Raw genomic sequence first — 13,338 nt, forward strand, 5'->3', positions numbered from 1 at the left:
GGGGGGGGGGGGGGGGCGGAGGGAGAAACCTTGTCGCCCCGCCCCGCTCTTCTCGGCCTCCTCCAATCGGCGTCCTGCCGGAAGTGACGCCATCGAACCTCGCCGGAACGGAAGCCAGAGACGTCTAGGGGGTCTTGGTCGCGAAGATGGCGTCCTCCGCCTCCTCCCGGGCTCCGGCCGGGAAGCGAGTGGTGAATCAGGAAGAATTGAGGCGGTTGATGAAAGAGAAGCAGCGTCAGAGCACCAACCGGAAGAAGATAGACTCTCCCTTCGCCAAGTACAACCGTTTGGGGCAGCTGAGTTGTGCCCTTTGTAACACTCCGGTCAAGAGCGAGCTGCTGTGGCAGACCCACGTCCTGGGAAAGCAGCACCGGGAGAGAGTGGCCGAGCTGAAAGGCGCCAAGGGGGCCGTCCCGGCGCCGTCCGAAAGCACAGCGCCTCCGTCCGTCTCTAAGAGGAAGGCGCCCGACGCTGAGAGTCAGGAGGCCAAGAGAGTGAAGGCCGCCCCGGCGCCCCAGGTACTGCCCTCTGCGTCCGCTCTGCCCCCGGGAAAGGAGTCCCCCAGAGCCGCCACCTCCTCTAAACCTCCGGGACTCGGCTTACTCCCCGCTTATGAAGATGAGGAGGACGACGATGACGAGGAGTGTGAAGGAGAAGGGAGAGAGGAGGACGGCAGCAAACAGGCCTCCGACACACAGGGCAAAGAACCCTCACTTTCCTCGTCGCGGGAGGCGTCAAGTGTGCTGCCATCCGGTTCTTTTAATACGAATCTTCCCACGGCCCCCCTGATTCCCCATTCGGGGTCAATTGAGAAAGCAGAAATCCACGAGAAAGTGGTGGAAAGGAGAGAGAACACCGCAGAAGCGTTACCCGAAGGGTTTTTTGATGACCCTGAGGTAGATGCCAAGGTACGAAAGGTTGATGCTCCAAAAGATCAGATGGACAAAGAGTGGGACGAATTTCAAAAAGCCATGAGACAGGTCAACACCATTTCCGAAGCGATCGTTGCCGAAGAGGATGAGGAAGGACGGCTGGATCGGCAGATTGGGGAGATTGACGAACAGATCGAGTGTTACCGTCGGGTGGAGAATCTGCGGAATCGCCAGGATGAGATAAAGAACAAACTTAAAGAGGTTCTGACCATAAAAGAACTGCAGAAAAAGGAAGAGGAGAATACAGACAGCGATGATGAGGGAGAACTGCAGGACCTACTGTCCCAGGATTGGAGGGTAAAAGGGGCTTTGCTGTAACGTTTTAAAGATTCAAGCTTTCTACCTGCCTCCACTGTTTTTATAAACAACTGTCTCTACCTCATTTCTAGCGATTTTGGTACGTTTGTTGTTGAGAGAAAATGAGAAAGTGATCATTTGCATTTTGGGGTGCTATTTGGTGAAAAATATTTGAGGTAAAAACTGTTCTTACATTTCTTTGAAGTGTTACATAACAATGCCAGCTTTTTCACATATTCACAGTTAACTGATTTTCAGCTGTAAAATCTGTAAATTGTAAAAACTGTACATAGTTAAATATATATTTACTTAAGTAACTTCTGAGATTTAATACAAGTAACTGACAGACAAGTATTTGTATGAACACTGCTGTTTGGGATGTATTTTCTGATGCCTACATCAAATAGATGGCTTTTTTGTTTGCTTCTTTTTTTTTTAAGGATACTGCTTATAAACACAAGTCATTCTGTTTATCATTTCTTAGTTGAGTATTCTATTTTCAAAAACATGCTTTAGAAGACCCTTGAGAAAATAGATGCCAAAGAAGTCCAATCTCTGAAACCTGAAATGCTTCCCTACTCACTCCCTTACTAGAAATTGAACCCAGGGCCTCTCTATATGCTATAGTGTGTGTGTGTGTGTGTGTGTGTGTGTGTGTGTGTGTGTGTGTGTGTGTGTGTGTGTGTGTGTGTGTGTGTGTGTGTGTGTGTGTGCGCGTGCGCGCCCGCGCGCCTGTCTTCCGTCCTTGCGCTCACAGGTGCTCGCACTAGTACTGGGGATTCAACTCAGAATCTGAGCATTGTCTCTTACTTTTTCCACTCAGGGCTAGGCACAGTGTACCACTTGAACCATAGCTCTACTTGCAGCTTTTTGGTGGTTTTGGAGATAAGTGTTTCATGGACTTTCCTGCCCAGGCTGGTAGCTACCTGAGTAAGTAGGATTACAGGCATGACCAATTGGTGCCAACTATGTTGTTTGCTGAATGAAAATATTTCCTTTTATTTTTACCTAACCCAGTGTGAAATTTGGTTTTGAGGTAAATTAGGGTTCATGTTTACAGGTTTGTCAATTACTGAGAAGCTATTAGTTTTTCTAGCAGAAACATAGCTTTGTGTTGATCATTAATAGTTTAAATCAATCTTCCTTGGGAGGTTGAACTATTCAAACTGAACAAGAGAATTAGCAGTATTTTAGATACATGCTTGCAGCTTTCTTCCTATGGGCCAAGCAGGATTCTAGGTACTTTGCATCTATTAACTCAAGTCCAATTTTACTAAAGTTCAGGTTTTACAGAGAAGAATGCCAAGAAACAAGGTTTGAAAAGCCTGACTTCCAAAGAATTTTTTCTGTGGACAGTGTCGAAACAAGTGAGATTTTGTTGTTGTTGTTGGAGGGATCAGAGGAAGGGTTGTTTTAAAGAAAATAATTGCATGTGCAAAAAAATATGTGGTGTTGCCAGGCAGTGGTGGCTCATGCCTGTAATCTTAGCTACTGAGGAGGCTAAGATCTGAGGATAACAGATTCAAAGCCAGCACAGGCAGGAAAGTCCTTGAGACACTTTTGTCATTTACCCAACCAAAAAACAGCTGGAAAAGTAGCTGTAGTAAAGCACTAACCCTAAGCAAAAAATCTAATGGACAGAGGCCCAAGCCCTGAGTTTAAGCCCCAAGACTGGCACAAAAATAAATATTAGGTCAGCATATAGAATAGGATGAACATAGGAGAGAAGGAACTAGACAGTTATTTGGAAACTAAATCTTCAAAACCAAAATAAATAGTGGAGGGGTGGCTCAAGCAGTGGAGTCCCAGCCTTGAGCAAAAAAAGCTAAGGGATGGTGCCCAGGCTTTAACTTCAAGCCTCACTACCAATTCACACACAACACACACAAGAAAAATAAAGTGAGCTAACTAATAATTAGATATGGACTGGGGGAGGGGGGGAGGAAGAATTTTCACAGAAAGCACTAACCTTGATTAGAAATAGAAGTATAGGGAAAGTAGGGGTGGGATTCAAGAAATTTTATTTTTGGTGGTTTCCTAGAAGACATTAACACTGAGCAGTGTGCTACAAATTACTAATCATCCTGCTGCCTTTGGTAAAACCTATGCTTTTTGAGCTAAAAGCTGATTAGAAATAATTTCAGTTTGGTGTCACATAGGGCACTCCTGCCTCATGTATGTACCTACAGTGTGATTTTTTTTTCTTCCCTATACCAGTGCTAGACTACTTCTGAGCCATACCTCCAGCTCTTTTTTTTTTACTGGTTTTATTTTTATCAGTACTGGGGTTTGAACTCAGGGCCTAAGGTTATCTGGCTGGCATTCTACCTCTTGAATCATGCCTCCAGCCCAGCTTTTCACTATTGGGAGATGAAAGACTCCCAAAGTTTTCTGCCCTTACTGGCTTTGAACTTCAGTCCTCTAGATCTCAGCCTCCTAAATAGCTAGGATTGTGGGTATGAGTCACTAGTGCCAACCTAAGAAGGGTACTTATGTGTATATCCAGGCTGGCCTCAAACCATGATCCTCTTGATTTCAGCTTCTCAAGTATCTTGGATTATTAAACTCGAACCACCGGTGCCTGACCAAACTGAAAATGTTCTCTCATCACTTTATTACTTTACCATGCAAGAAAGTCAAAGATACATTGAATGGTGAACTCAGTTGTACCCTGGTTAATGATCTAGGATATCTGTTTAAAAAAAAGGGGGGGGGGGGCTGGGAAGTTGGCTCAGTGGTAGAGCACTTGCCTTGCATGCCTGAGGCCCTGGGTTCGATTCCTCAGCACCACATAAGCAAAAAGAAAAAAGCCAGAAGTGGCGCTTTGGCTCAAGTGGTAGAGCGCTAGCCTTGAGCTGAAGAGCTGAGGAATAGCACCCAGGCCCAGAGTTCAGGCCCCATGACTGGACCCAAAAAAAAAAATGGCCAGGCACTGGTGGCTCATGCTTATAATCCTAGCTACTCAGGAGGCTAAGATCTGAGGATCGGGGTTTAAAGCCAGCCCAGGTAGGAAAGTTCATGAGACTTATCTCCAATAAACCACCAAAAAACCACAAGTGGCACTGTGGCTCGAGTGGTAGAGTGCTAGACTTGAGCTGAAGAGCTGAGGGACAGCTCCCAAGCCCAGAGTTCAGGCCCCATGACCCACCAAAAAAAAAAAGAAGAAACTGAAACTAGCTAATAGCACCTATTTAATGTAGCCAAAAAACATTCCATCAGGTAATCAATATCAAAAGGTTATTAATGAAATATTTGTGTGCTTTATTTTTGAATGTTCATGTATCTCATGTCACATTTCAGTTTAGACTGGCCAAATTTCAAATACCAAGAGTCATGTATGATTAGTGAAAGAGAAAAAGTTATCTAGATGAGAGACAAAACATGCTCAAACCACAACTCCTCAAAATCTGGATCCCAGAGCAGAAAGGGTAGAACCTGATCATAATCAATGCTTGGTGAATCCTTGTTTAATTGAAGTCAGTGTAAACAGCTACCAGAGTTAGTAGCTCCTTACTGATCCTTTACACATTGAAAAGATTTATTTCCTCTGAGCTGAGTCATAGAGGTTTTGGCATTAGACTGATGCCAAGGATCCCAAGCTGTAAGAATTGGTACCAAGTATTCCCTCAAGTAACTTCTCTTTAGAGAACTCCTTAATTCAAGCAATATCACAATATAGAATTACTGTAGATGCTATAAAAGCATCTTTTCACACCTTGCCAGTTTAAAACAGATTCCGCTAACTTGGAAGAAAAAGAATGCTAACCCAGCCAGGTGCTGGTGGTTCATGCCTATAATCCTAGCTACTTCAGGAGGCTGAGATCTAAGGATCACGGTTAAAAACAGCCTGGGCAGGAAAGTCCATGAGACTTATCTCCAGTTAACCACCAGAAAACCGGAAGTGGCACTGTGGCTCAAGTGGTAGAGCACTAGACTTGAGCTGAAGAGCTGAGGGACAGCTTCCAGGCCCTGAGTTCAAGCCCCATGACCGACCAGAAAAAAAAAAAATGCTGATCCAACTAGCCTTCAGACATACCATTACCTAGTGCCTTAGGATTTGTGAAATACATGTATTTCACTGAATAAGGTAAGATTAATGACTACTTTTTGCATACAAGAAAACAAAAGAGATGAATTAAAGGTTTTAGGAAAAAATGTAATTTAGGCCTAAAACCTTTAGTAATAGTAAGAAATCACTAGATTAGTATAGCTAAAATAAGGCAGTTGGCAACAGAAGATCTATGAGGTTCCTGCTCCGCCTTGAATGGTTAATGATCTTGGGCAGGTCATATATTTGAACCTCTGTTTGCTGCACTATCACGGATATGTAGTCCTCATAGGGATGTGGTGATAGTCCAGCAAGATGTGGACTCACTAATGCATTCACAATGCAAAATCTTAATGAAAAATGATGGGTTTTGTGCACACACTTAGCTATTTGGGATTGAGTGAAAACACTGGTAGAAATACATGCCTAGATAGATAACTCAAACTTTTGGTTTGGTTTTGGTGCCAGTTCTAGGACTTGAACTTGAACTTAAGAGTTTGGGCACTGTCCCTGATAAATATATATATATATATATATATTTTTTTTTTTTTTTCTCTCTCTCTCTCTAAGTGCTCTGCCACTTCAGCTGCAAGTCCACTTCTGGCTTTTTTGGTGCTTAATTGGAGATAAGAAGCTCACAGACTTTCCTGCCCAGGCTGGCTTCAAACAGTGATCCTCAGATTTCAGCCTCCTAAGTAGCTAAGATTACAGTTGTGAGCCACCAGTGCCTGGCTTAGACTGCTTTTTAATACTATATGTCTGTTTACCATAAATTTGGGGTTGGATTTCTTTGCTTTTTTTCCCCCAGCACCAGGGCTTGCTTGCTTGGCTAGCATACAACCATTTGAGTCAAGCCTCCAGCCCTACTTTATTGCTTTTTTTTTTTTGTAGATGAAGTCTTGCATTTTTCTACCCAAGCTACCTCCTAATCATGATCCTCTAGATCTCAGCCTCCTGAGTAGGTAAGGTTACAGTTGTGAACCCTAGCACCTGGTTAAAATTTGGAAATTTTTAATGTGAACAGGGAGGAAAACACAAAAAGCAACCAGGACTCACTGAATTATGTTTTCTAACATTTCTACTCTCAAGAGATCTTTTCCAATCCTTGGGCCTAAATATCACCTAGTTTATACTTTCCTGCTAAGCTACCTATCTAGGTACTTAACTTTCCAATCAGATGTTTAATATGTGTCCTAAATCTAGTAAATTTCAAATAGCTGTTATTTTTCTTCCTAGAATCATTCACACTAGTCATCTGTCTTGGCAAATGGTACTACTGCCCTCCCAAGCAATCAAGGCAGGCCCTGGGAGTGATCTATTCCCATTTCCTTTCTCTCCAAGTATAGGTCCTGCCAGCTCTGTCTCTGAAATATACCCAGAATCTGTCTACTTCATTCTCCACTGTCCTAGTCACCAACATCTCACCTCATTCACTATTGCCTTTCTCCCCACAGTAGCCACAATCTTTCAACAGAGTGATAGTTGAATTTCCTGATTAAGTCACTCGCTTAAAGCCCTCATTGTTTCCATCATACACCCTGAAAGAGGAAAAAAAAACATGCCCGTACCAAGCAGTACTTATAAACTGATGACCCAAGCCCCCGTCGGGAAGACAAGTGCACAGGGAAGCATAATTGATCCACATTGAAGCCATTATTCTGAGCCCAGAATAGTGGCCTGCCATGGTGGCATGGCATGTCTTTAATTTGCATGAGAAACTGTAAGTCAGGCCTTTTGTTTTCAATGAAATCCCCAAAACATTGTGGGCTGTATTCTGGGGACCCTTATTATTTCCTTCCTGATTCCCTGATGATGTGCTTTTCCTTTTTATTGTCCCTGGCTAGCTTTCTAGTCCCACAAGCGCCATTTCAGGGCTTGCTGTCCTTGTCCCATCACATTATTGTATGAATTCATTAGTTACTATCTTAAACTGGCTTGTTTACTTGTTAACAAACTAATGTCTCTCTCAGAAGAACATAATTTCCACAAGTGCAGGAGTTTGCCTTAGTTACAACCTAAGATACTGCCTGGAACATAGAAGGTCTCAATAAATGTTGAATGGGTAAAGCTAGAAGTAGGAATTGGAATAGAAGTCAGATATTTGTGGAACTGGAGGAGTGGCTCATGTGGTAAGCATGCTACCTGTGAGTGAAGAGTCCCAGGTTTCAACAAAAGGCTAAGAAACCTTTTCCTGCAATGTCACTCTGGCATATAAAATCTTTACCTATTCTGAGCACACAACAGTGAGGAGGTGTATACAACACCGTCTCCAGTAGAATGAACCACCTCCACACTTAGCAGCAAATAGGAATTCCTCATGGCACCAAACAAGCAGGGAGCAATGTCCATATGTCAGTGGGAGCTTGTGGGCAGCCCTGATTGCCTACATGAGAAACTGGAGGAAGAAAGTGATTCAGTAGCAGAGTAAGATCAAAGAGTCAGCAAGTACACGCCGCCTCCCAGCTGCTCTCCGCCCTCACCACTGCACTTGGCTGGCTCCCCCTGTCACTTGGCAGTCAAAGCCTTTTCAGAGTGAATCTCTGCATTCGGCCTTCACTGAAAGCATTCCCAGGCCCTCGAAGGAGGAACTGAGTTCCATCTAGCTGCACCTCCATTTTGCTTACAGCACTTGGCAGGTTTCTACACCATGGCAAAAGGAAGAACCACACTGGGTAGTCGATGGTGTGTCTGGTTTGTTAAATGTGGTTATATAATGTAATGTCATTCAAACCAGGAGGTCAGTTATCAACTACCATATCTAATAAGTGTGTGGCACTATGCCAGGGCTTGAGATACACTGTCTCTAACTCTCACAATTCTGTAAAATACCTATTTTACAGATAAGGAAACTGAGCCACAGAAGTGAAATCACAAGGCAAAAAAAAACAAAAACAAAAAAACCCAGAAGATTCCCCCTATCTCCACTATCACCCTGCATCATTATTTAATATTGTGTATTTGCAGAGTGATAGTATTTGTCCACATCAGTTTTCAAGTCTCAGTATGCCCCCAGAGAAGTAAAATAACCATTGACACCTCTGTTTCCATCTAGTGACTTGTCCAAGGTCAATAGCAAGTTAATTGCTGAAGTAAGATTAAATGTAACAATTCCCAGTTACATCTTTGTATATTTAATAATGAAATGTGGAAATGTGAGAGGATCTCCCAAAATGACAGTAACTTTATTTCACCTGTAATAAAGTTTGCCCCATTCATTTTCTCACTCTCATTTGTATACTTGACATTTACCAGGAAGCTACCCTTTGAGAGATCCTGGAGATTTTTAAAAGATTAATAAAATGGATCCTGAGCCAATGGATCTCAGTGTAAGTAAGGGCTTCTCAGCTTCTACTACACTACTACCAACTGGACTGGGTAACTCTCAGGAACAAAGGTGGGGACTATCCTGTCCATTGTAGGATGTTTAGCAGCATCCCTGGCCTCAACCAACACCCCACTGCTCTACAATGTTATCAACCAAAAATAACTCCAGAAATGCTAAATGTTTCTTGAGGGCAAATTGTGCAAACTACTGATCTAAATGTACACAGCTAACTATAAGATAATGTAATAAAGCTGGGCACTGGTAGCTCATGCCTATCAATCCTAGCTACTCAGGAGGCTGAGATCTTAGGATCATGGTTCAAAGCCAGCCTGGGCAGGAAAGTCCATGAGACTTTTATCTCCAATTAGCCACCAGAAAACTGAAAGTGGCACTGTAGCTTAAGTGGTAGAGTTCTCGCCTTGAGCTGAGGAGCTCAGGGACAGCGCCCAGGCCCAGAGTTCAAGCCCCATGACTGACAGAAGTGGGGAGAAAAGATAATGTAATAAAATCAGCATGTATGGGCAACATGTTGGGTTGGGGGTGGGGGCTGGAACAACTTTGTGGAGGAAGGTTGAGGTAGAGGACCTAAAATTGTAGTTAAGACTTTTGAGGATGAAGAAAATTTTGCCAAGCACGGGAGGAGAGAAAAATATTGTGGGCTGAAGCAAAGGGATATTGAAGGAAATACTGAGAGACAGAACAGAAAGTCTATTGGGGTTGAAATATACAGGATCTAGTTTATAGACCAGTGGAGTATAGACTCCTAGTCAAAAGCATATATGCAAGCCAGGCACCAGTGGCCCATGTCCATAATCCCAGCTAATCAGGAGGCTAAGACCCAGAGGATCAAGGTTTGAAGCTAGCCTGGGTAGAAAAGTCCTTAAGACACTGTCTCCAAATAAGGAGCAAAAAGCCAGGGCATGGCTCAAGTAGCTAAGTAAGAAAGCCAAAAGAAAGCTTTAGATCTAGAGTTCAACACACACACATAGAATTCCACTGTGGGGGGAAAAAAAGAAAAGCAGACATTCCTGGACTGAGAAAGTTTTATGTTTCTCAACTGGGTAAAGACAGTTTGATCCTTAGTAACTAGGATTACAGCCCTGAGCCACCAGGGCCTGGAGGAAACAGCACTTCAAACAAGTGCTTCAGGCAGTTCTACAGTGGCAGAAACCAACGCTTGAAGCAATAAGGAAACTTCAACCTATTTAATCTGCTGAGATGATAATGGAACCTGCTTCTTGGATTTACCATGAAGATTAAACACTCTTGCACTGGTGCTCAACGGTGTTTCACTTGTAAGAAGCACATATAGTCTCTTTCACAATAATAATATTTTCTGAGTCCTTCTTTAGTGTCAGCTACCATGTATTGGTAGAAAGAAATGAAAAGCCATGTATCAGGCAGGGCACTACTGACTCACACCCGTAATTCTTTTTGTGTGTGTGCCTGAACTCTGGGCCTGGGTACTGTCCCTCAGCTCTTCAGCTCAAGGCTAGTGCTCTACCACTTGAGCCATAGTGCTACTTCCAACTTTTTCTGCTTATGTGGTGCTGAGGACCGAACCCAGGACTTCATGCATGCAAGGCAAGCACTCTACCACTGAGCCACCTTCCCCGACACATACCTGCAATTCTAACTACTCTAGAGTCTGAAATCTGAGGACTGATGTTTAAAACCAGCCCTGACGGGAAAGTCCATGAGATTCTAATCTCCAATTAGCCTCCAAAAAGCAGGGAATGGAACTGTGGCTCAAGTGGTAGAGCACTAGCCTCGAGCAAAAAAGCTAACAGACAGCAGCCAGGCCCTGAGTTCATGCCCCAGAACTGGCACAAACAGAAGAAGCCATGTAAACTGCTGCACAATGGTAGGTTCTATGTTTAGTCTCAATGCCCTAGCATCCAGCCAATACCCTGCAGAAAATACTGAAATACCTGTTGAATAAATTTGAATTGAATTTTTAAAACATTTAATATGGAGGGGGCTGGGAAGGTGGCTCAGTGGTAGAGCGCTTGCCTTGCATGCCAGAGGCCCTGCGTTCGATTCCTCAGCACCACATAAGAAAAAAGCCGGAAGTGGTGCTGTGGCTCAAGTGGTAGAGCGCTAGCCTTGAGCTGAAGAGCTGAGGGACAGAGCCCAGGCCCAGAGTTCAGGCCCACGACCGGACCAAAAAAAAAAAAAATTTAATATTGAATTTAAAAAAAGTCTTTAACCACAAGAAAACTACAATCCGACTGTATTATAAACAGCTTACAAAACTAGGCATACCAGTACAGGCCATAGGTAGAGAGCTAATCAGCAATTCAATTTTTGTAGGACATGGTGTCACATGCTCCAATAATCCATCACATCATTCAGGAGTATGAGGCAGGACGATGGTATGTTCAAGGCCAGCCTGGGCTACATAGCAAATCCCTGCCTAAAAGAAAAGGTAAAAACAGGGTAAAATAAAGTCTAGGGTCACAGTCCCACCTTTGCCTCTCACTGGCTAAGTACCATCTATCTAGACAGTTTATTCTGTGAGTCTCAGAGTATCCTGTCTGAGTACTGCCTAAAGATCCCCCACTTCTGCTTATCACCAAGACCATGTAGGTCAGAGGCCATCAGCTAGGGAGTGTGGATGGCATGACCTAGCAGAAGAGGGAAGAAGGCTCTCCTGGTATAAGGAAACTGGTTCCAGGAACTGAAGTGGTAGGAAGCGTGTTTTTAACCTCTTCCCAGCCCTAAACCAAAGTTCAAACACTAGTCACCAGTGCTACCTATCCACCAGCTCTGTATTTGCTTCCCAAATAAGCTTACCTCTTTGTAAAATATTTTTTTTCTTTAAAACTTACTTTCTTCCTAAAACATACCCACCAGAAAACCTAACCCAGGACCTCAGAGAAGACAACAGCTATTTTGAGTGGTTAACGTAATCTGTGACCCAGCTTTCCTCTTAGCCCACCCCTAGAACCCCTACACTTCTCAGCTACGCATCAGCCACTCCCAGAGCCCTACTCTTCCCACTTCAATCCTCAACATGGCATTAGTAGCACAAGATGTTCAAAGGAGAGGCCAAGAAACCTGGGTAAGAATCAACCTCCGCAGCTTGTACAGAGAATGGAAAAACCATGGGCTGAGCTGAATTATTGCATCTTCTTACAGCTGCTCCCTTTTAAATAGTTATCCTGGCTAACCCCACCACTGTATTTTTTTTGCAATTTATTTTAATTGTGCCACTATTACGCAGACCAAAGTGTAAAATCAGCTTTCACTGCTGAGATTTAAGTGATTCATAGAGTAGAGCCTATTTTAAAAGGTGAATTCACCAAACACAAACCCACTTCCTGAGAAACATGTTTGTCCTTTCTGGAAAGGAGAGTCTTGCTCATGACTTTCCACCTTCTAGTGAACAACACAGACAATAAACACTCTCCATTTCTCTGTGGGTTGGGTTCTTCTCCTTCTTAAGCATCCTGATGACTCTTAAACTTGTAATCAGAGATGACAGTCTTAGTGTTAGTTTTGAGATACTCCCAAACACCATAATTGGAGGATTTAGGTTAAGAGCTAAGGAAAGGAGTTAACTGTGGAGTTCTGAACAGGCCTAGGGTATTCTGATTATTCCCAACCAAGGTATATTTTGGTTTGGCTCATAGAACTACTTTGACACTCCAATCAAACTTCTGTGGTCCAAAATGCCCATGGGCACAAACCTTTATTTAAAATTTCAGGGGGTTCAGGATCCCCTGGCCTGCCCACAGATGCCTAGTGGTTCAAGAGTCCCAGGAACTAAAGCTTCCCTTTCTTCTCCCTTTAGTAATTATAATAACCACCTATTGTTAACTACTTATTTGAGGGGAGACATTTTTTACTCATTGCATCTCTCAATTGAGACTGGCCGTATTTCAACTGTTCAAAAGCCACGTATAGTGAGGGATTATAGCCTTGAAAAGATGTAGTTAAGATTTTTGAATCAAAATGTAGTCCTTGCAGTTATAGAGACAAGTTCAGCAGCACTGGAGTGGCCCAAATGAAGTAGTATAACATTTAGCTAGATAACTGGAGTTAGGCCTTGAACTTCCAGACCTTCCATTCCCAGCACCCCTGTTCATTAGACCACATGGTTAAAACACATTGGACTACATGGTTAAAACACAAACACTGGAATCCTGTGTGGGTCTGTCACCAAACTTCATACACTCAAAACAAAGTTCATCCTTTTACTCCAAATAACTCCTCTTTCCTCTTATTTCCTAGTTCACCTAAGAATTTTTTTTCATCTGCTCACTTAGGTCATCCTTATTTCATCCACAGATAAATGAGAACTTTATTGAGAAGATAATTTTTAAGTGTAATGACTTTCGAACATGCACCTTCCTTCCCCACCTCTTCCCCCACTGAATGAGTTCAGGCCACTTTGGTCTCTGAAAGGGTGACAAGAGGCTGCATGGTTCATTTGCTTCAGGATGACTGTAGGCTAGGCTCTGACCTGTCCCTTCTCCCACAAAATAAAGGCCAAGCTATCCCTCTCCACAGAACTCCCTTAGGGATCTGTTCTTTGCTTAACTAAGAAAGCCCACTGTTTTTCCTTCCCTACTCTGAACAAGATCACCTACCTTCTTGGAGCCCACTGCTCTTTTGTAAGAATAGCTACCCCAGGGCAGGGAGTCTGGCTTAGTGGCAGAGTGCTTGCCTAGCACCCATGAGGCCCGAGGTTCAAGTCTTCAATACCACATAATCAAAAAGGGATCATCACC

General features: G+C 43.4%; 1 protein-coding gene across 2 annotated transcripts; it reads left to right on the top strand.

Moving 5' to 3' along the window:
• Nucleotides 1-123: 123 nt before the first annotated feature.
• Znf830 (zinc finger protein 830) lies at nt 124-12,860 on the top strand. Of its 2 annotated transcripts, XR_006149659.1 has the most exons (2): nt 124-1,414; nt 12,849-12,860. XR_006149659.1 is itself a non-coding variant. In XM_042694044.1 (1 exon), exon 1 carries the CDS (start codon nt 147-149, stop codon nt 1,248-1,250), a length of 1,104 nt encoding a protein of 367 aa, XP_042549978.1. In that variant the 5' UTR covers nt 124-146; the 3' UTR covers nt 1,251-1,705. The 2 variants fall into 2 exon arrangements, 1 of the variants encoding a protein (XP_042549978.1); XM_042694044.1 differs by lacking the exon at nt 12,849-12,860 and having other exon boundaries at nt 124-1,705.
• Nucleotides 12,861-13,338: the final 478 nt, after the last annotated feature.

Source organism: Dipodomys spectabilis, unplaced genomic scaffold (assembly GCF_019054845.1).
Source record: "Dipodomys spectabilis isolate Male_0828 unplaced genomic scaffold, ASM1905484v1 ptg000004l, whole genome shotgun sequence".
Lineage (NCBI taxonomy): Eukaryota > Metazoa > Chordata > Mammalia > Rodentia > Heteromyidae > Dipodomys > Dipodomys spectabilis.

Bases quoted from the DNA above. Each gene is read 5' to 3' on its own strand.
- Znf830 (XM_042694044.1), top strand. From the start codon at position 147: ATGGCGTCCTCCGCCTCCTCCCGGGCTCCGGCCGGGAAGCGAGTGGTG.